Raw genomic sequence first — 23,439 nt, 5'->3', positions numbered from 1 at the left:
CAGCTTTTGGCTTTGTTAATTCTTTCAATTGTTTTTCTGTTCTCTAATTCATTTAGTTCAGCTCTAATTTTTATTATTTGTTTTCTTCTGGTGCCTGATGGATTCTTTTGTTGCTCACTTTCTATTTGTTCAAGTTGTAGGGACAGTTCTCTGATTTTGGCTCTTTCTTCTTTTTGTATGTGTGCATTTATTGATATAAATTGGCCTCTGAGCACTGCTTTTGCTGTGTCCCAGAGGTTTTGCTAGGAAGTATTTTCATTCTCGTTGCTTTCTATGAATTTCCTTATTCCCTCCTTGATGTCTTCTATAACCCGGTCTTTTTTCAGGAGGGTATTGTTCATTTTCCAAGTATTTGATTTCTTTTCCCTAGTTTTTCTGTTATTGATCTCTAGTTTTATTGCCTTGTGGTCTGAGAAGATGCTTTGTAATATTTCGATGTTTTGGACTCTGCAAAGGTTTGTTTTATGACCTAATATGTGGTCTATTCTAGAGAATGTTCCATGTGCGCTAGAAAAAAAAGTATACTTTGCAGCAGTTGGGTGGAGAGTTCTGTATAAGTCAATGAGGTCAAGTTGGTTGATTGTTGTAATTAGATCTTCCGTGTCTCTGTTGAGCTTCTTACTGGATGTCCTGTCCTTCTCCGAAAGTGGTGTGTTGAAGTCTCCTCCTATAATTGTGGAGGTATCTATCTCGCTTTTCAATTCTGTTAAAATTTGATTTATGTATCTTGCAGCCCTGTCGTTGGGTGCATAAATATTTAATATGGTTATGTCTTCCTGATCAATTGTCCCTTTTATCATTATATAGTGTCCTTCTTTATCCTTTGTGGTGGATTTAAGTCTAAAGTCTATTTTGTCAGAAATTAATATTGCTACTCCTCTTCTTTTTTGCTTATTATTTGCTTGATATACTTTTTTCCATCCTTTGAGTTTTAGTTTGTTTGTGTCTCTAAGTCTAAGGTGTGTCTCTTGTAGGCAGCATATAGATGGATCGTGTTTCTTTATCCAGTCTGTGACTCTCTGTCTCTTTATTGGTGCATTTAGTCCATTTACATTCAGGGTGATTATAGATAAATAAGTTTTTAGTGCTGTCATTTTGATGCCTTTTTATGTGTGTTGTTGACAATTTCATTTTTCCACATACTTTTTTGTGCTGATGCGTTTTTCTTAGTAAATTGTGAGATCCTCATTTTCATAGTGCTAGTTTTTTTTTGACTTTATGTTAGTTGAGTCGTTACGTTTTTCTTGGTTTTTATCTTGAGTTATAGAGTTGTTATACCTTTTTGTGGTTACCTTATTATTTACCCCGATTTTTCTAAGTAAAAACCTAACTTGTATTGTTCTATATCGCCTTGTATCACTCTCCATATGGCAGTTCAATGCCTCCTGTATTTAGTCCCTCTTTTTGATTATTGTGATCTTTTACCTATTGACTTCCATGATTCCCTGTTGTGTATTTTTTTTTTTAATTAATCTTAATTTGTTTGTTTTCGTGATTTCCCTATTTGAGTTGATATCAGGATGTTCTGTTTTGTGACCTTGTGTTGTGCTGATATCTGATATTATTGGTTCTCTGACCAAACAATATCCTTTAGTATTTCTTGTAGCTTTGGTTTGGTTTTTGCAAATTCTCTAAACTTGTGTTTGTCTGTAAATATCTTAATTTCGCCTTCATATTTCAGAGAGAGTTTTGCTGGATATATGATCCTTGGTTGGCAGTTTTTCTCCTTCAGTGTTCTGTATATGTCGTCCCATTCCCTTCTTGCCTGCATGGTTTCTGTTGAGTAGTCAGAACATATTCTTATTGATTCTCCCTTGAAGGAAATCTTTCTTTTCTCCCTGGCTGCTTTTAAAATTTTCTGTTTATCTTTGGTTTTGGTGAGTTTGATGATAATACGTCTTGGTGTTTTTCTTTTTGTATCAATCTTAAATGGGGTTCGATGAGCATCTTGGATAGATATCCTTTCGTCTTTCATGATGTCAGGGAAGTTTTGTGTCAGGAGTTCTTCAACTATTTTCTCTGTGTTTTCTGTCCCCCCTCCCTGTTCTGGGACTCCAATCACCCGCAAGTTATCCTTCTTGATAGAGTCCCACATGATTCTTAGGGTTTCTTCATTTTTTTTAATTCTTTTATCTGATTTTTTTTCAGCTATGTTGGTGTTGATTCCCTGGTCCTCCAGATGTCCCAGTCTGCATTCTAATTGCTTGAGTCTGCTCCTCTGACTTCCTAGTGCGTTGTCTAATTCTGTTATTTTATTGTTAATCTTTTGGATTTCTACATGTTGTCTCTCTATGGATTCTTGCAACTTATTAATTTTTCCAGTATGTTCTTGAATAATCTTTTTGAGTTCTTCAACAGTTTTATCAGTGTGTTCCTTGGCTTTTTCTGCAGTTATCCTAATTTCATTTGTGATATCATTAAGCATTCTGTAAATTAGTTTTTTATATTCTGTATCTGATAATTCCAAGATTGTATCTTCATTTGGGAAAGATTTTGATTCTTTTGTTTGGGGGGTTGGAGAAGCTGTCATGGTCTGCTTCTGTAAGTGGTTTGATATGGATTGTTGTCTCCGAGCCATCACTGGGAAACTAGTTTTTCCAGAAAATCTGCTGAGTCCAGTCCAAATCCCTGCGGGACGGTTCCCCGGCTCGGACGCTGCTCTTTCTGCTCCAAGACCAGTCACTGCCTCCGGGGGACTTCTCCTACCGGCTGCGTCCCACGCCGCCCATGGAACCGGCTGGTCCCCCTCCCGGGGTTAGTTCAGGGGGGTGGAGCAGCTCTCTGTGCTTGTGCCGTACCTGACTGGTACGCTGGCTCCAGGCTCTGGAAACAATCGCTGCTTCCCCGTATTAGTTCATTCTCCATCTCTAAATCTGTGTTTGTTGTTCAGGGTTCGTAGATTGTTATGTATGTGATCGATTCACTTCTTTTTCCGTGTCTTTGTTGTAAGAGGGATCCGAGGTAGCGTCTGCCTAGTCCGCCATCTTGGCTCCGCCCCCCTGGAACCAATAGTCTATGTAAATGAATGACAAGCAATCGTCATAGATGAACAACTATATAGGCAGATTTCATTTTACTTGGATCCACAATCAATGCCCACGGAAGCAGAAGTGGAGAAATGGAATGATGCAGTGCATTGGGCAAATCTGCTGCAAAAGTTCTCTTTCAAGTGTTAAAAGTAAAGATGTCACTTTGAGGACTAAGGTGCATCTGACCCAAGCCATAGTATTCTCAATTGCCTCATATACAGTGGAATTCTGGACAATGACTGAGGAAGACCGAAGAAGAATTGATGCATTTGAATAGTGGTCTTGGCGACCAATGAACTGCCAGAAAAATAAACAATTTTGGAAGAAGTAAATCCATAATGCTTCTAGAAGTGAGGATGGCGAGACTTAGTCTCAACTTACTTTGGACTTATTACGAGGAGAGACCAATCCCTGTAGAAGGGCATCATGCTCGGTAATTTAAAGGGTCAGTCAAAAAGAGGAAAAACCTGAACAGGATGGACTGACACAGTGGCTGCAACAATGGGCTCATATGTAGCAATGATTGTGAGGATGGCACAGGACAGGGTGGCATTTTGCTCTGCTGTACACAGGGTTGATTTGAGTCAGAATCGACTTGATGGCAGCAGGTTTGGATTTTTTTTTTTTTTTTTTTTACAACAATAGAACATAAATGGATATAGGCGCAGTATATATAGAGGTGATTTTTGGAAAGTTATAGATAGTGCGTCTATATGGGAAGTTCTGGGTACAGATCTTACTGTCTATAGCAGTAGGACTCACATTTGTGAGCTTATTTTAATTAATTGGGGAGCTTTAAAAATGCAGCGTTGGTGTTCCCTTCACAGAGATTCTGGTTTAATTCTGATTTTAAATATAGAGTTTTGTTTTTTTTTTAAAGATCTAAGATCGCTTCTAATGATGAGTCAACACTAAGAACATGTTATTTAGAGGGTTCTTTTCTGGGTTTTTTTTTTTTTTTAAAGGAAATCTTTTCTAAAAAGTGAGAAGTTTTTACTGAAATAAAAAAGAGGATAAAGTGCTGGCTATGAGTTGGAATCGACTCAGTGTCAATGGATTTGGTTTTGGTTTGGTATGGTGGTTATGTCATTAACATACCAGGCATGAACTTGTAAGATCAGCATCTCCGAGGGGTCATTGCTTACTCTGCTCCAAGAAAGGGAGGCAGAGTTGCTGCAGTGTCTGAGGGAAGTTTGTGTGTGCGATGGTTGGTTGTCACCGAGCTGAAGAGCATACAGGGCATTGAACGTCACAGAAAGAAGTTGGGCTTTCTTCTGAGTACATGGGGAGCTATGCAGGAGTTCAATGACAACAATTGTCTGAATGGATTTATGTTTGGGAATGATCACAGCAAAGATACCAATTCCATGAAGCAAAACACTAAACATACAGAGTTTCACAGACAAGGTCAACCAAGTCTTGAAGGAGAAGCTAACTCCAACTACATTGACTGGGCATGTTTTGTGAACAAGATGGAGAGTACATGTGCACACATACAAGCATGTGCATCTGTGCATGTGCATGCAAACACACACACACACATATACACACAGTCTGTCCCACTTAAGTCAGGCTGCCTCCACTTGAGGGCAGTAGGGCCCCTGGAAGTCCTGTGATTGCCCCCACTAGAATGCCTGAAAGAGAACACCCTCCTCAAGACTTAAAATTGTAGAGAGAAAGTGAGAGAGACCCAGGGTTGGAAGATGCCTCTAATCAAGACACATGGCCTCCCTCCTGAGATGAGTGGTAGCTATCTGTGCTCACCACCTGGGAATAGCTCTGTGGGTGAGAGGTCAGGAGGGGCTTCTGGGAAATTGGTAATAGTGAGGATCTGAAGCAACTTCCCATCTCCCCAACGAAGTCCAGCCTCTTCTCCTCCTGGGTCTGCCCTGACCCCTTACTTCATTTGCCTGGATACCTATAATCTCAAGGTTGACCTCAAACAAGGCATGGAGGTGGGCTTTGGAGGGATTTAGCCTAATGTTCTAAGGCTCAGTGAGTTTAGTGACTAGAAGTAGCAGAGCCACAATTTGAACCCAAGAGACTGACTATTTTTTGAAAGATTTTTCTTTCAAGGACTTTACTGTGCTCCCTCACTGGGCTCTCCGTCCCCGTCCTCTGCCAGCCCAGTTATGAGTTTCCACTTAGTGAAATAGAGGATCAGGGAAAATGTACATGGCCAAGGCCACCCAGACTGGAGATACCAAAACTAGGCTTTGAGATCTCTCTCCTAATGAGTCTACCTTGGGTTTTTACTGAATCTACTCACTCAACTTCTCCACCACCTCCTTCATAACTAAGCCGCCATAATTTTTCACTGCAATGACTTCCACAGCCTCCTACCAGGCTCATGGTTTCCATGCATCCTCCTTAAAATCAATTCTGTTCACATCTGCCAATATGGCTTTTCTAAGGTTCAGTGCAAAGTATGACGCTTTTCTGATTAAAACCTTTTAATGGCTGCACATCTCAGAATAAAATCCAAACTCACTGTCATTGCCTTTTATATAATTTGGCTCCTGTCTATGTCACTCAAGTCCACCTCATTTGCCACACATCATGCACAGTGTTGCTTTGAATAATACCAGGTTCATTGCTGCTTTGGGGCCACTGTACTTGGTGTTCTATCTGTTGGACATATCCTTCCACCAATCTTCTCATGAGTGACTCTCTTTTCATTAAGATGACACCTTAAATGTCATCTGCTCAGTGTGCTCTTGTCTACCATCCAATCCAAATTATCCCTTAAGCTTTTGCTATCACATGATGCTATTTTACCTACTGTAGTTTTATGCAGGGTATTATGTATGTATTTTTTTTTTTAACTTCTTTCTTTCCTCCACACAGAACTGAAATATGATTTTCCTGAGGACAGTGGCCTTTTTTTCTATTTATTTTTACTTTTTGTTGAACTTTAGAGGAAGGTTTACAGAACGAACTAGTCTCTCATCAAATAGTACACGCATTGGTGTACGACTTTGGTTAAGAACCCCATGACATGTAAACACTCTCCCTTCTCAACCCTGAGTTCCTTATTACCAGCTTTTCTGCACCCTTCTACCTTCCATTACTTGTCCCAGGACTGATGCGCCCCTTTAGTCTTGTTTTGTTCCATGGGCCTGTTCAATTTTTGGCTGCGGGGTGAACCCCAGGATTGACCCCATTACTGAGCTGAAAGGGTACCCGGAGGTCATACTTTCAGGGTTTCTCCAGTCTCTGGAGGACGGTGGCCTTTTCATTCTTATGTATTGCATATTCAGCACATACAACATTGACGGGTGGACAATTAATATTCATGGTGCTGTCTTCCACTCCTCCCCACATTCTCTTGCTCACAGACACTGATAGAGACAGGATAAGCAATGCTCCTCCCTTTTGGAAAAGATCTCAGTCTCAGAGCAGCAGAGACTAAAAGTCTTCACAGATTTCCATAGTGGCCACAGTCTCCAATGTGTTGGAGAATAGATCAGAGATGGAAAGTGACCAGCTGAAGGTCAAAGAGCTGGGAGGTGACAAAGCCAACAGTCACACACAAGACTTGCATCTCGCCATGGATCATGAGCTAGACTAAGAGTTCCTTTTGCTCACCAGTTTCAGTGGTTGTTTTTGTGGGTGATGTGCTCTTCCCAGTGTTCCTTCCTTGCTTGCAGGTAGTAGGGATTTCTAGGAAATAGAACATAGAAGGGGTGAGGGAGTGTCCTAACTCTGCCTCCCTGAAGTGTTCCCTTTCCTCCTGAAGGGTTGGTTGCTGCCTACCTCTCACTCTGTCATCTACCTCAGGATGGTTGGAGGTCCTGGGCTCCCTCCATTAGAATCTCCAGGGAGATGATTTCCTCCCTGAGATGAGAAGGTCTAGAGAGGAAATGGAGTCCCTGGGTGGTACAAATGTTTAACGTGGTTGGCTGCCAACTGAGAAGTTGGAGGTTGAAGTCCACCCAGAGGCACTTTGGAAGAAAAGCCTGGTGATCTGTTCCCCCCCAAAAATCAGCCATTGAAAACCCTAGGGAGCACAGTTCTACTCTGATGCACGTGGGTCACCATAAGTATGAGTCAACTCCATGGCAACTGCTTTTTTTGTTTGTTTGTTTAGAGAGGGATTGGGAGATTTCTGTGGATGGAAGATGCCCACAGTCAAGAGACATCATTTTCCCCACCCTCAGTATGAGTGGCATCTGTGCTCCCTACCTGGGGAATCACTTTGTGGATGAGATGTCAGGAGTGGTTCCTGAGAAATGGATAAGGGAAAAGGGGTGAGGCTACCTTTGATCCTTCCAAATTGAGCCTGGCCTGTACTACTCCTCTTGAGTCTGCCCTGATCTCTTTCTTCATCAGCCTGCAACATATGAACCCAATGTGGGCCTCAAACAAGACATGGAGGAAGGTGTTGGAGGACTTCTCTCTGACTCCCTCCATGACAGTAGCTGGGTCACCCTAGGCCTTACAGGTTCTTGCATTTTCTTACTGTCATGTTCTTTGTCTCCTTCATTCAGAATTCCTGGCCTTCCCCATCACCTTCTGGGGCTATCCCTAAGATATGCCCTTAAAAATTAGTCTGATTATTGCCATGGGACAGGTTCCTCACCTGTGACCAAAATATGCAGTGGGTTACTTGGTTCTGACCACTTGAATGAAAGACCTGTAGCATCTAAAGGTCCCACCATAGGCTGGGGTCACAGGGCGCAGAAAGAAGTCTGCCTGCGATGCACCATTGTGGCTCTGCACTCCAGGGAAACAGGGTTCATGGACCTCCCCCTCCCTGGATAGATGGTACATGTCAAATGAGCTCTCTGAGCTGCAGCACAAGGTCATGTTTCCTCCTGACATCACCATGGGGCCCAGCGGGGCTAAGAGAGAGGTTTCATGTATAGGCCTGGAAGAAAAAAGATCTTGTTTTTAGAGCATGGCCATACTCACAGTATCCTTGAGCATGAACGCAGGGTTCTTTTCCTCATTCTGGTGAGCTACGTCTGCCTCTCCTTTGGCCACATCTCCCATCTCTACCTTGTGTCCCAGATGCAGAGCCCAAGGGAGTGCAGAGAGTTATTGCAGGATTCCTAGTCAGTGGCTCTTTGCTTCTCCTTTTTATCTTGATGTCCTTTGCCCAGTGTGTGTGTGTGTGTGTGTGTGTGTGTGTGTGTGTGCGTGTGCATGGAAGCATGTGTGTGCTTGTCTTTCTATGTCTTTGATTTTTTTTGGACTCACTACTGAATCTGCTTGTATCTCTGTGGATTACTGTCCCTAAAAATTGTATGAGATGTGGAGTCCTGCTAGAACATGGAACAAAAACGTGGTGCTTGGCAGGAACCAAGAGGTCATGGGTCTCACTATTTTCCAAACACAAGTAGCAAAATGGGCTAGACTCCATAGGATTGTGAATGTCTCATAGGCTGATACTCTGATGCTGCAGGAAATAGCCAGCATGGCCCTGACACTGAAGGACTCGAGGAAGTGAGCACTTTGTAGCGGAAGGTTGAAAGTGACCACTCCCCACTCCTTGTGCAGAAAGGACCCTTTATATCATGTTAGTGAGCTACATCTCAGGTCAGGGCATGGCTGTCAAATGACATATGTTGTGTCATTTTATTGTTATGGTAGAGGAAGAGGGCTGTGGTGTTAAAGTGGAAATCACCTCTCAAATGTCACTCAATGCTTGAACTGGAAAAACCAACCCCTTCCCTACACCCATACATCTTTCTCCCTCTTTCACATTCTCTGTCTCCCTGTCACTATGTGTTTTCTCTTTGGCAAGTAACAAGTTCTGTGTTTGTTTTTTCTCATCTCCTTCCATGTTTTCTCCCTCTCTCTACTTTGTTAGTCTCTGTATATGTGTATCTATCCCTTGTACTGACAGTGTGCTCAACAACCAGATCCCCCCTTGAGGCACCCAGAACACACAAAGACGAGGTGCTGGACAGACCACACTCACCTGTGATCATGAGCTCCAGGGGGTCACTGGCGGCTGACCACTCATATGGGGAGTGACTGAGAGAACCATAACATCCATAGGTCCCCCCATAAGCAGACATTATAGGGCTCATGGTGGAGTCAGCCTGAGAATGCCCAGTACAGAGCCTCTTACTAAGTTTCTGTGAATACTGTGAACCCTTTTCCTTGTACAGGATAAATTTATCAAACACTAGCTCTGAGCAACAGTGCAGTGTTACATTCCCTCCTGAATTCAAAAGGAAACTGGGGTGTACTGAGATGGAGCGTTTTGTGAACACACCTAGAAAAAAAAAAACTGTTTGAGTTGAAATGAGTTCCCCTTCTCACCCCTCCCCCGAGACCTGCTGGGTGACATTCTTCCTCCCCCTGTCACAAAGCCCTCTAAATCCTTTCCTGTACATGTTGCCTTGCTTTTACTCTATGCGTCATTCTCCATGTCTCTGGCCCACAGTTTTTCATAGTCTTGGGTCCCCCTGCCTCAGCTTTATGTCCATTTCAAGCTCTCTTGGTGGGGACTCAGCCTCTGTACTGGTTCTTGCCCTTTGACTGTTAAGAGTCACTCCTCATTCTTTCCCTTCCCTGCTCTCTACGGTGGTGGGATGGAAGAGACTCAATAGGATACATTCCCTAGGCCCCCTCAGAGCTCTACAGATCTCTTAGAATCAAAGAGGATGCCTGGCAGGGTATAAGGGGAAGGAGTTGGAGATGAAGGGTCTGTTTTTCAATCAATGACTCAATTTGTGCCTTCTGGAGCCATCTCCTGAAGTGTTCTATGTGTGATCCAAGATTCCAGAAACTTTGGGATGGGGTTACTACTTCATTAGTGGAAACATTGGCTCTGTGATCAGGTGACATTAACTCTTCCCTGCGCCCTCCCCCCACCACCCCCATTGCAGGCAGTAGCTGCATCCTGCTCTGAATAATCTGTAGGTTGATTCTTCTTATTGGCTTCTTAGTTCTTCTTTCTCTGGAACTTTCAATTCCCTGTATTAAATACCCCAGAGGCATTGTTGGGGAAAAGAGGGGAAACCACACCAGGTAATTCTGTCAGATGGCGTGACACCAAAATGACTGTCTATAGAATTTTTGTGCAGGGTTTCTGCAAAAGTTTTTATTTTTTATAAAAATATCTGTGTGGTTAGTTAAAGCAACTAAAACATTTTTTTGTAAGCCCAGCTTACATGTATCACTATAACCACAATACACCCAGAACTCCATGCTAATTTACTTTTTTTTTTAACTAGGTGTAATTATAGTTTATTGCAATGACGTTTTCTAAATGAACTGTATAATTGTGTGTGAACAAAATCTATATTTGTAATGAAATGCTTATTTTATGTGATGTTACGGAAATTCTTCAGCTTAGAGCTGGAGTGAATATTAAAGTATGAAATATTTTACTGTGCTTTTATGTATTGATGTATGTGTGATAAAATGCTTTGTATGTCTAGTATTTGGTGAATAAATTCTTATCAATTTTATGTGACTACTAAGTGTTAGTAGTGAAACATCACCTACATCAAAATTAAGTTCGTTTTTAGTGTGTTTTATAGCACTTAGTTGAGAATTCCTACTAAAAATTATTTCAAATCTTTAATATTTATACAGTATGTTAGGAGTGTTTTATCAAAATAATTCTTTTTTTCATTTTTTTGTGCTTTAGGTGAAAGTTAACAGTTCAAGTTAATTTCTCATTCAAAAATTTATACATATATTGTTTTGTGACATTAGTTGCAATCCCTACAATATAATAGCACACTCCCCCTTTCCACCCTGGCTTGCCTGTGTCCATTCGACCAGTTCCTGTCCCTTCCTGCCTTCTCATCCTGCTTTTGAATAGGAGCTGCCCACTTGGTCTTGTATATCTGATTGAACTAAGAAGTACCTTCCTCACGTGTATTGTTTTTTTGTTTTATAGTCCTGTGTAATCTTCGTCTGAAGAGTGGGCTTCGGGAGTCGTTTCAGTTTGGGCTAACAGTACGTCTGGAGGACATAGTTTCAGGGGTTCCTCCAGTCTTTGTCAGACCATTAAATTTTTTACATAAATATGAGTTCTGTTCTACACTTTTCTCCTGCTCTGCCCAGGACTTTCTGTTGTGTTCCCTGTCAGGACGGTCATTGGTGGTAGCCAGGTACCATCTAGTTCTGGTCTCAGGTTGGAGGAGTCTCTGGGTCATTTTGTCTTTTACTCCTTTGGATTACTATTTTCCTTGTGTCTTTGGTTTTCTTCATTCTCCTTTGTTCTGAGTAGGATGAGATCAATTGATTTTTCTTAGATGGCCACTCACAAGCTTTTAAGACCCCAGGCACCACTTGCCAAAGTGAGATGTAGAACATTTTCTTAATAAACTGCATCATGTCAATTGACCTAGATGTCCCCCGAAACTATGGTCCCTGGGCCCCAGCCCCAGCCACTCTGTCCCTCAAAGTGTTTGGATGTGTCCAGAAAACTTCTTTGCTTTTGCTTTGGTCCAGTTGTGCTGACTTCCCCTGTATTGTGTGCTAATTTACTTTTTGAACCTTCTAATGTGCTTCTGTGAGAACTGTCATTGTTACCCAAGTCCAATGACACTTTGAATCATGTAGTTCCATCTGCATGTGCTACAAGCACGCACTGTTTTGTTCGTAGCCACCGGTGGTTTTATACTTGTTGATTTTGTCCAATTTTCTGGTGTTTTAGCTACAATATTGTGGCAATTAGTACTTGTGTACTTATACCAATAACTTTTTTGAGAATGAAGTAGTAATTAAAGGAAAAGGAGAAAAATAAAAAATGGCTTCTGCTCAGTTACTAATAATGCTGTGAGTACTAACTTATAATTCAAGGTAGAAAGATTATTTTACAAAACAATTTTGTTTTTGGTATTCAGATAATCTAAGAAATATTATATTTGTGTAACATACAACTATATTTATCACATGTTATTCTATGACTAAAATTGATAATAAACATTACTAAAGGTTCTGTATGATCTGGTGAGGGAGACGGCCCATGGGGAGCGTGACACCATGAGTAACCCCACTGGCTGACCCCAACCCTAGTGATGCCACTGAAATACCTTCTCCTTAAATTCTCTGGATGTCTTCTCTTTTCATAGTTAGGTCCTGACTAGGAATCCTACAATAACTGTCTGGGCCCCACTGGAGTTTATACTCTTCACAAAGCCATTTTGGACACAAAGGTGGGCAGGGGCTGGGCTGGGTTTGTCTTACCTGTGACCACGATCTCTACGGGGTTGCTTTCTGCTGACTACATGGCGGGGATGTGGCTGCAAGAGCCAGAACATCTGTAGGTCCCCACATGTGCTTTGGTCACGGGGCTTATGGTGAATTTGTTCTTGAAAATCTATTCGAGGGCTCAAGGACATGGGTATAACAGATTGAATGTGAGAAAACCAAGATGGCATGAAACAAAAGAGTCACTTACCCTCCTAGAGGGCTCAGGCTGTTTGGGCTTCTTATGACCACTGGGGTGAAAAGGAGGCATCAGCTTTAGAGAAGAAAATGTGGCGCCTCCCTTCACCTTAGTGTTCTCAGGAGGCTTCTCCTCCCTCACATTTTTCCAGGGCTTCTCCCCGAAACTGGAATCCCTGATGCCAAGAATACCAGTGGTAGGGTAGGGACACAGCCCACCCCAGAATGGACATGACAGGTCTTCTTAGAATAGCAGTTTTACTTGTTTTTTAGGTGCCATCTAGTTGGTTCCGACTCATAGCGGCCCTACGTACAACAGAACAAAACACTGCCCAGCCCTGCACCATCCTCACAGTTGTTGTTATGTTTAAGCCCACTGTGCCAGTCTATCTTATTGAGGGACTTCCTCTTTTTAGCTGACCCTCTACCAAGCATGATATCCTTCTCCAGGGACTGATACCTCCTGACAACATGTCCAAAGTACGTGAGACGTAGTCTCGCCACTCTTGCTTCTGAGGAGCATTCCAGTTTACTTCTTCCCGGACAGATTTGTTCGTTCTTTTGGAAGTCCATGGTATATTCAATATTCTTCTCCAACACAACAATTCAAAGGTGTCAATTCTTTTTCAGCCTACTTTATTCATCGTCCAGCTTTCACATGCATAGGAGGCGAGTGAAAACACCATGGCTTAGGTCAGAGGCACTTTAGTCTTCAACGTGAAGTCTTTGCTTTTCAACACTTTAAAGAGGTCTTTTGCAGCAGATTTGCCCAATGCAATGGGTCATTTCATTTCTCAACTGCTGCTTCCATGGGTGCTGATTGTGGATCCAAGTAAAATGAAATCCTTGACAACTTCAATCTTTTCCCTGGTTATTATGATGTTGCGTATTGGTCCAGTTTTACTTAGTGTTGAGAAAATGTTGAACAAATGTTTTATTTTCTTTTTTTCCTTAGGTCTCCAAGCCTAGATGAGTACAATTTTTTTTCGTTGTTGTTGTTGTTGGTCCTGGCAAACTTAGTTTTTTCTCTCCTTCTCTGTCTTTTTTTTTTCCTCTAAATTTTATTTGTTTTCTTGTTGTTGAGAATATACACAGCAAAACATACACCAATCCAACAGTCTCTACATGTACCATTTATTGATATTGATTATATTCTTCAATCCATTTTCACTCCCCTTTTCTGAGTTGTTCCTCCCTCATTAACATAAACTCACTTGTCCCTAATGTTTCTATGTAATCTTTTGAGTTGCTGGTGTCAATTTGATCCCATATAGATAGTTCCGAAAAGAGTATAATGCTGAAGGCAGAGATTTTATACTACTTAAGCTAAACTAAACTATTGTTTGGTTTTGAGTTCAGGGGAAATTTTTGATTTAAAGTTTAAAGATTTTCTCAGGGTAATAGATTCAGGGGTTCATCTAGCCTCTATGGCTCCAGAAAGTCTAGAATCCACAAGAATCTGAAATTCTGTTTTGCATTTTCAACTTTTGATCAGGATTTTCCTATGGAATCTTTGATTAAAATGTTCAGTAATGGTAGCCAGGCACCATCTAGTTCTTCGGATCTCAAGGCAATTAGCCACACATTATATATCCTTCTCCTATTCCCTGACTCTCCTTCTTCCTCTGTTGTTCCAGGTGAATAGAGACCAATTGCTCTGCCTTTCATGGCAGTTTGCAAACTTTTAAGAGCCCAGGGAGTATGCAATGGACTCAGAAGTAGAACAGAAGCACTGAACTCATTATTAGGCCAATTAACTGGAATGTCCCATGAAACCATGACCATAAACCTCCAAACGAAGGAGCCAAATCCCGTGAAGCTTTTGGTTGCACATAAGCAGCCCTAGAAGCTACTCTTTTTTTTTTTTTGCATTGTTGTTGTAAATAGATCTATCACACAACTTTGCCAATTCAACTTTTTACAAGTGTGTGACTTATTGTCAGCAATTACAATAGTAGGCTGTACAACCTCCCTCTCTTTTTGAATTCCTCATTTAATTTTCATTTGTAAAAGCAATGCTCCCCCCTTCCCCTCTCCACTGAGCCTGGCAAACACTAACCTAGTTTTGTCTCTGTGCGTTTGTCTATTCTAGGTATTTCATATGAATGGGGTAATGCAAATTGTGGCCTTTTGTGTCTGCCTTATTTTACTAAGCATAATGTTTTCAAGGTTCATTAGTGTGGTAGCATGAATCAGAAGTTCATTTCTCTTTATGGCTGAATAATATGAGCAGAGCTTTTCTTAAAAGGCAACTTTCTATAGCAATGAAAATTATACATGGGAGTCAATGGCAAGTATACTCGATAAAAATGTAAGGTAAAATATGAAACTGGATTCAAAAAATTTGTTGCTCTACACCAGAATATGCTATACAAGATTCAGTTGGTGCTGCCTGGGGACCAGTCTCTTCCCCTGAGATAGCGCCAGTGGGATGCCCTGCAGGTCCCTATCTCATGGACAGATTGGAGAATGCATGTCAGCTCCTGGTCCTCAGAGGGTTCTTTTGGGTCCAGCATTTGATTCTCCCCGCATATAGAGGTTACAGTAATTCATTCCAGATACTGTAGCTTTGGAATGTCAGAGCCTCCATTATAAGAATGCAGAGCCGTGCTTAACCTGGTGTGGGGTGTTTAGGTACAGTGTCCGGGAAAAACTAAGACCCTAAGATCCACAGGGGATGCCAAGTTCCTGCAAGAATTTCAACCTCAGGCCCCCCAGTGTTACCTATCACCTCTAGCTCCTTGCTCCCCCCTCTTTCCTTGGTAAAACCCTTTGTATTCAGCCCACACAGTAAGTGGCTCACTCACTTGTGCCCAGATCCTCTGGCTCAGATAGAATCCCAGAAGGCGAACCACATTAGAGATGAGTCATCTCTGTACTGTCCGGAACTTCTGTGTGTCCTGCACATACTGTGGTCACAGGGCTCATGGTGAAGTTGTTGTTGAAAAGTCTATTTTGGAGCTCAGGGACATAGGTCCCATTTCTTTTGGACATTTTGAATATGACAAACCTGAAGTGGGAGCCACATTGAAGAGTCACTGAATCCCAGGTTCTCAGAGGCTCCCATCTCCAAGGAACCCAGGCTATGAGTTCACCCAGGCAGTGAAGAGGCTAGCTTTTCAGGCCAGGATTTTCCACCATAGCCCTCTCCTCCCTTCCCTTTCAGGATTTACCAAGACATAGGAGGCCGATGAACCTGGAGTCCATCGTGCAGCTTCTGTTAGACAGGAGGAAGGAATCCAGCAAACTTTAAGCAGTAACAGGATGTGGTGGGCAAGGTCCCTGACATCACAGCCCCTAGGCTTTGCACGTTGACGACCACACAGAAAGGTGACCAGTTCATCTCACCCTAAATGTGGTGGGTATTATAGGTCTGACTTGTGAACCACATACTGGAATAGTCCTTCATACTTAAAGTATGAAATTTTATTTTCCTAATTTCTGAAATCATATGATTTTAACTTATCTTTCTGACTTTTGTTAGTCAGAATTTTCAATTTGTAATATGCAATACTCTCCTGCCAGGCTAATACACACATATTATCAATGTTATAGAAATGTTTGCAAAGAAAACTGAAATGCGTTTCCCCCTGAGTATTTTTTAGTGGTTGTGTGCCTTTGAGTCGCTTCCAACTCAGACAGCGTAAAAGCACTCCAAAAGGTTTCCTAGACTGTAATCATTATGAAAGCAGATTGCTTGGTCTTTTCTCTAGCGAAGCTGCTGGTGGGTTGGAACTGCCAGCCTTTCGGTTAGCAGCTGAGTGCTTAAACATTGTGCCACTGGGGTGTCTCTTTAGGTGTGGTGCAGGTGCCGTTGAGTTGGTTCCGACTCATAGAGACCTTATGTTCAACAGCATAAAACATCACCCAGTCCTGCGCCATCCTCACAACCGTTGTTATTCTTGAGCCCGATGTTGGAAGCACTGTGTCAATCCATCTCTTTCAAGGTCTTCCTCTTTTTCCCTGATCCTCTACTTTACCAATCATGATGTCCTTCTCCAGGGATGGATCCCTCCTGATAACATGTCCAAAGTATGTGAAATGTAGTACTCTGGAGTACTAGCTGTAAATTCTTTACTGACTCCAAGGGCAGAAGTGTGGATGCAGAGGTCAGATAGGGTAGCACTGTTGGTATAGAGGCCAGGAACACAGGAGTGTCTGCAGGCCAAGAAATCTTGAAGATAAAACATCAGCCACGGAGTATTATTCTTAGTCCTTGAAACCTAATGTAAGTTGCCTGAGGGTTTTACTGCTGGCTTGGTACCCAAGACTCCTTTTTTTCTTTCCAATTTCTCCCTTTTGAATGGGAATATCTACCTGTGCTTATCCCTCATCGCATTTTGGAAGCAGATAATTTTTCTGAGTTCCCAGATCTTCATGTTGGGAGGAATGTTTCCCCAGGATGAATCATACCCACATTTCAATGAATTAGAAGATGAGATTTGGAACTTTCTGAGTTGATGATATTTGGGTGAGATTTTGGACTTAGTGTTGATATTGCAATTGGTGAAGTTGAAATTGGGTGAATGTATTTTGCATGTGGGCCAGATATGAATTTTGGGGCCCAAGTGGCAGGCTCCCCCAAGTACTCATCTCCACCCAGGATCTCAGAATGTGACCTTATTTGGAAATATGGTCTTCACAGATGTAATCAAATTAAGATGAGATCACAGTGGATTAGCACAAGCCCTGCTCCAATGTATGGTATCCTTATAAGAAGAGAGGTATTTGGACACAGAGACAGTGAGGGGGAAACTTTACATGACAATGAAGGAAGGATTGAAGTGATGTTTCCACAAGCCAAGAAATGCCAAAGATTGTGGGAAACCCCTGGAATCTAGGAGAGAGCCAAGGAAGCATTCTTCCTTAGAGCTTTGAGAGGGAACATGGCCCTGCTGACACCTTGATTTTGCACCTCTGGCCTCCAGATCTGTGAGAAAATAAATTCTTGTTGTTTTGGAGCCACTCAGCTCATGGTACTTTGTATAGCAGCCCTAGGAAACATATACTTTCCAGGAAATAGCAAGTTCACCTTTTAAGTGGGTTTGCCCTTTAACGTGGATATCAGATGTGTTTGTGGAGTATACTGTTTGTGTTTTTCTTTTTTTGTGAGTACACAGCACACAACTGTATCCCTTACAGACAATAAACAGTTGTGTTTCGTAAGTAGCACCACATTTTCTGAAAATGTAACTCATCATATCCCATCGCCATGGAGTAGATATTGACTCATGGCAACCCCATAGGACAGAGCAGAACTGCCCTGTATGGTTTCCATGGCTGTAAATCTTTAACGGGGCAGCCTGCCACATTTTTCTCCCGCAAGCTCATCATATACAACCTGTTTAGAGTATAGCTGTTGTGTGTCGTCGAGCTGATTTTGACTTACAGTGACCCTATAGGACAGAGTCAAACTGCCCCATAGGGTTTCCTGGCTGTAATCTTCATGGGTACAGATAGCCAGGTCTTTCTCTTGTGGAGCTGCTGGTGAATTCAAGCTGCTGATGGTTTTTCACCAGCCGAGCGCTTAACCAGCCACCAGGGCTATTTCTTTAGAGTACACACTCTCTACATCAACTGGAATTGTTTTCCACTGTGTGTTGTGCATGAGACTTAGCACTTTGCTCTAGTCAGACCCTAAATAGGAACCTTTTATTTCTGGGACACAAAAAAATTGTTGTGCTTGTTCAAATATTCTATTATGGCAGAGGATCAGGAAGAGAAAAAGGATGGCAAGATTATCTACATCTTTTTAAGAAAAGTTAAAAGTCTTATTTCTTTTTCCAAAAAGCAGACTAACAATCCTAAAAATGAAGTAAAATGAAAGTAGTTGTCATGACTTTGGCACGTGCTGGGAAACAAGGGTGAATAAAAGAGTGCCCTCTCTCAAGGAGCAATGAGGGAAAATGAGGAGAGGGTGAGGGAAATCGGGCATATCATGATGATGTTGTCATTGTTGTTTGCCTTTGACTTGACTCTGATTCATTGTGATCTCATGGGTGCAAAGTAGACGTGCATATTGTGATAGGTCTCCTTTATGCCATGCTAAAGATTGTGGACATTATCCTACAGGACATCGTTTAAACAAATATTTCATCAGCCAAGAACATTTTGTCAAAAATTTTTTTTTTCCAGTAGGACCATAAAGCAATGTTTGGAGGTTTCCAGACCAAAAAAAAAAAAAAAGAGAAAATACAGAATATATGAATTCACTGTATGAATATTTCTTTTCAATGCTCCCTGCAGGTTTACCCTCCTGCCGAATGGGTGTGTGTTACCTGCTTCTCACCAAGAGGTAACACTAGGTAGTTGTTCAGGGAGAGGAAAGTGCTTTGCTCTTTTGTTTTTACCTCTCTTATCGAAGTTGATTACTGTGGGACCCACCCTGAAATAGAGCAGCCATTGGTAAGTCAGAAACCAAAGCCAAAAACCAAACCCAGTGCCGTCGAGTCAATTCTGACTCATAGTGACCCTGTAAGACAGAGTAGAACTGCCCCATAGAGTTCCCAAGGAGCGCCTGGCGGATTCAAACTGCTGACTCTTTGGTTAGCAGCCGTAGCACTTAACCACTACACCACCAGGGTTTCCCTGGCAAGTCAGAGGCCATCTTAAACAGCCTGGCTTGGAGTGTGTGTGTCATTCCTGTCCATACCCCCGCCCACAATGTGCCCCTTAGCCCCTCATACCTCAAGCAGTCAAGGAAGCATAATTCTCCCTTGTGCCCAGTGAGACAGAGAAGCTAGTTCTGAGTCAGCATTAGAGGCTGTTACCATAACACCTAGATCTAATTAACATCTAATTAATAATAAACATGAAAAAGATTTCTCCCCATTAATGGTCAAAGAGCATTGAGTTATGATGAGTTATTATGTGTTAACTACTAAATTGGAGGAGTTCCTGGTGGTGCAAATGGTTAAGATCTCGGCTATTAACAAAAAGGCTGGTGGTTTGAAGCCACCCACAGGTACTTCAGAAGAAAGGCCTGGTTGTCAATCTCCATAAGATCACAGCCATTGAAAACCCTGTGGAGCACTGTTCTACTCTCACTCAAGATGGATGAGTCAGAGTCAACTTGATGGCAACTTCTTCTTTTAAATTAAATTAGAAAATATGTTAAGACATTATCTGAGATTGGAAATTTATAGAGATACAGAGAACACTCTTCTGTGGGGATAAATAAGACCAACCCTCCTGAAGAACAGCATGGCTGCACGCACTCAGGGATTTAACTTCTAAATCCAACTTTACCTAGATATTTCTCTGTTAGCCATGTGACCTACAGAATAGCCGTGAGAGTACAAAGATTTGGCCATCAGAATGCTCACTGCTGCATATATATTAATGTATTAATAATAATACAATGGTAGTAAATAACAGTTTGAAATACATGTATTAACAAGTTCACAATATACTGAATTACATGAAAATGTTGAGAAAGAAATGATAACCACACAAGTAAATAGAAAAATGGAAACTGAAGAAAATGCCCATAGGGAATTACAGTAGATACCTGAGGTGGCTTTATTAGTTATTTTTATTTTCTGCTCTTTCCTACTTTATTTTCCAGACTTTGTACACAGAATATCATTGCCTAAATGAGAAAAGAAATCATGCTAATGAAACAAATAGTCTTTGGATACGTTCTTTGATGTTTACAAGACCCTCCTTTGTGTGGAGGGGTGTTGGGATTTCTATCATCCATCAGACATGAGGCCTCCTATGTGCAGAATCCTCAGATGGTCTCTTGGCCTGCAGAGATTCATCAGACTCCGTCCTCCATCCTGCCTCAGGAAGCTCACAGTCCAGGCATGATGGACCAATGGAGAACAGGCAATCATAACTCAGCATATCAGGCACATGGGAATGGTAGAACAGACATTGTGGGGTCAAAAAGATGCACTAACTTAAGGTCATGAGATAAAGATGCTTGTGTGAAAGTGGATGTCGCCATGAATTGGAATCGACTTGACGGCACACAACAACAAGAGGCGATACAGTCATGTGGGAAAGCAGTGACAGAAGCAGTGGCGGAAGGCAGGGTGAACACCAGGTGCTTAAGGGTTATTTGTGGTTTTCCAGGACAGAAGTGAAAGTTTGGAGGGGAAGGCAGCTCCTGAGGTGTTAAAGCTTTCTAGTCAAGGAAGCCAAGGACCAGGAAGGGGGAACCTACATGGTCTCCTTCATCTGCCGGTGGTTTTTTTCTTTTTTTTACTATCACCTTGACATTGCTCATTGGTACAGGCAAGCCATGTTGATGAACCAGGCTTTCCTTTGATACTCTGTGACTTTAGCAAGGATTCCTGAGTCTCATCTGTTTAAAAGGCTTTAACACTTTAACAGCAGCCAACAGAGATGTTGGTAGGTAAGCAGCTTACTGGTATGAACTCCATTCCTACTGCAGCATAAGAAGTACAGGAATTGTAATCCATTTTTCAGGTTTGGGGACTAAGGCATTTTACAAGGCCTGCTTCCTGCCATCAAAGACTAACTTAAGTCAAGGTTCCAGTTGTGGGTGAGGGACAACACCAGAGCCTAGGGTCATTGGAAGAAGCTAAGTAGTAGCTGACATCTGTTGGATGCTTTTTGCCATGCATCATTAGGTTATTCACATATGCTATCTTTTACAGGAAATTTCACAGAGAGAATGATATTATGAATGACATTTAAACATGGCTACTTTTGTATTTTTCCATTCTCAGCCCTAAAAGCGTAGGTACTGATATTAAACCATATTACAGGTAAGAAAAGAGATGTATGCTCACATCTGGTTAACTAGCCGGGCTTCCCTGACTCCAGCCTGTGAACTCCTAATCACAGTGCTTTGTCAGTGGTACAAAAAACAAAACAAAAACAAACTCTTTGCCATCAAGTCAGCTCTCTCTCATAGTTACCCTAAAGGACAGAGTAGAGCTGCCCCATAGAGTTTCCAAGCAGTACCTGGTAGATTCAAACTGCCGATCTTATGGTCAGCAGCTGTAGCACTTAACCACTACACAACCAGGGTTTCCTTGTCAGTAACAGTAGGCAACACAAGCCTGAGGTTGGTCAGAACACTGAGTTGGTGCTTCCTCTCCCCTTTCCCGGGCAATGTGCTACTGTGGAGACTGGTTCGAATCAGGGTGCTGGGTGAGGGCAAGATGAAGCTGGATTACATGCTGCGCCTGAAGATCGAGGATTTCTTGGAGAGGCATCTGCAGACCCACGTCTTCAAGCTGAGGTTGGCCAAGCCGATTCACTACGCTGGGGTGCTGATCTGGCAGCGCCACATCAGGTACCACCTCTTAAGGGACCCGGGTTTCCTCCTTCCCACCCCATTCCCTCTGCTGGCCACGCTCACTAAGCCTGCTGTCCTTATCTCCTATGCAGCCCTTGGAGGTGGCAGGTACGAGCGCACCTTGGGGCCCTAGGTTCGCCCCCTGCAAACAGCTCATGAAGTTAAGGGCAGGCTCATGTCCCCATAGCCCAGCACAAGGGTCACTGCAGCTCAAGCCGTACACCTTATGAAGGCTTCTGCCTGTCAAGGGAGAAGTCACTGAGGTTGAATTGACTCAGGTGGGTTTACCTGTCTACTGGGCCCGCTTTTGAAGTCTGGTTTTCATTAACTTGGTGAAATCACTGCCAGAGGTGTGTTGCTCAAATGCCAGGGTAGCAGCTAGTGCAGTGAAAAGGGCAGTCAGAGTGCAAATTGGTTTACCTGGTTACTCATTTGCTTCTTCTGTAAAATTTCACCATTGGGGGAAAATGATTGAAGGTTTGCCCAAGTTGAATTTCTGGCTCAGCCCTCCTCTAGCCCCGTGTGACCAATGGGCAAGTGCCTCACTTTTATTCATCTATAAAGTGGGTTTAGAGAACCTGCCTAGTGCTGCTGCACCTAAGAGAGTGAAACTGCACCTGAGGGTAAAGCTCAGGGCCTGCTACAGAGTTCAGAGTGTTTGAAAACCCAACCTGGGTCCCCACAGTGCCACCTTACTGGCTTTGTGACCTTGTGTGGGTTACATGGGTAACATGTGAATGAGAATTTGTCTCCTAAAGCAATCAAGTAGATGAGGTGATACCCTAAAGCCCTTGTAAGCTCACGGGAATATCCACGGGCCTAGAACTCCACTCTGGTATTACTTCAATATCAGCAAAACCCTGTCCACTGAAGAAGAGGAGAAAGAATGGTGTCTTGTCTTGCAGTGGGCACCCTATTTCTCCTCTCAATCCCCTTCACCTACCATCCCTACCCTCTCCAGGGTTCACAAGCAGGTGGTAAACATCCCGTCCTTTATGGTCCACCTGGACTCCCAGAAGCACACTGACTTCTCCCTCCGCTCCCCATATGGTAGAGGCCGTCCAGGAAGCATGAAGAAGAACGCCAAGAAGGGCCAGGGCAGGTTGGATCCGGTGATGACAAGGAAGAGGATTAAGCCTACCCACCCCTTCCTGGGTCAACATTATCTAGTTTTCCAACCAAATAATGAAAACTAGATCAGCACTTTGGAATTGGTGTTCACTGGCATATCTCTTTCCTCTTCATGACTTAGAGCCCCCCTTGAGACCCAGTCTGACCACTGCTCTGAATGTTCAGTCCTGTGTAGTGGGAGGAAGCCCAGGCTGCATCTGAGATAGGTTGTCTACTTGCCTTTTTTTTTTTTTTTTTAAAGCTTTTCCATCTGACTTTATTTTCAAATATATTTTCTTTTTAAAAAAATCAATACAATTTCTGGATGGATGACAAATATCAGTATTAGGAAATCCAATTGTACAAAAAATACATCTAGTTTTGGGGTAGATGTATTTATTTCTGGTAACATACATTAAGTGGCACTCGTGACAGTAACTATAAGGTAACGTGAAACCACGGAATTGTAACTTTGCCACAGCTGCATGGACTTGGGCCTTTCTGGCTGAGCACATTTTCAAAAAGATGGAAACTGATTCAGCTACGCCAATGAAACCTATCCACGAGGGCAACTCTGAAGTGCTGACTCTTCAGAGTATCTTGCAGCTGAGAAGCCGGACACGTTAATCATCATCATGTTGTTAGATGCCGTCGAGTTGGTTGCCA

The 23,439-nt window shown here is 42.5% G+C and overlaps 1 protein-coding gene and 1 pseudogene across 1 annotated transcript; one reads left to right on the top strand and one right to left on the bottom strand.

The window, feature by feature from the left end:
* Positions 1-7,634: 7,634 nt before the first annotated feature.
* LOC126086200 (killer cell immunoglobulin-like receptor 2DL5A) lies at positions 7,635-15,434 on the bottom strand. The gene is made up of 3 exons (XM_049902377.1): positions 15,300-15,434; positions 8,956-9,079; positions 7,635-7,915 (listed from the first exon to the last, which is right to left on the bottom strand). Exons 1-3 carry the CDS (start codon positions 15,381-15,383, stop codon positions 7,635-7,637), a joined length of 489 nt encoding a protein of 162 aa, XP_049758334.1. The 5' UTR covers positions 15,384-15,434.
* A 145-nt stretch (positions 15,435-15,579) lies between these two features.
* On the top strand, positions 15,580-22,798 carry LOC126086199 (40S ribosomal protein S9-like; annotated as a pseudogene).
* Positions 22,799-23,439: the final 641 nt, after the last annotated feature.

Source organism: Elephas maximus, chromosome 11 (genome assembly GCF_024166365.1).
Source record: "Elephas maximus indicus isolate mEleMax1 chromosome 11, mEleMax1 primary haplotype, whole genome shotgun sequence".
Taxonomy (NCBI): Eukaryota; Metazoa; Chordata; class Mammalia; order Proboscidea; family Elephantidae; genus Elephas; species Elephas maximus.
This window is presented reverse-complemented; position numbering and strand designations above follow the sequence as displayed.

What these genes read in the sequence shown, in the direction of transcription:
- LOC126086200 (XM_049902377.1), bottom strand. Translation starts at nt 15,383, where the DNA reads ATGTCCAAAAGAAATGGGACCTATGTCCCTGAGCTCCAAAATAGACTT. An exon ending in CCATGAGCCCTGTGACCACA is followed by an intron (nt 9,080 to 15,299) that starts GTATGTGCAGGA and finishes GGGCATTCTCAG; the next exon opens with GCTGACTCCACCATGAGCCC. An exon ending in CCTGGAGCTCATGATCACAG is followed by an intron (nt 7,916 to 8,955) that starts GTGAGTGTGGTC and finishes TCTAAAAACAAG; the next exon opens with ATCTTTTTTCTTCCAGGCCT.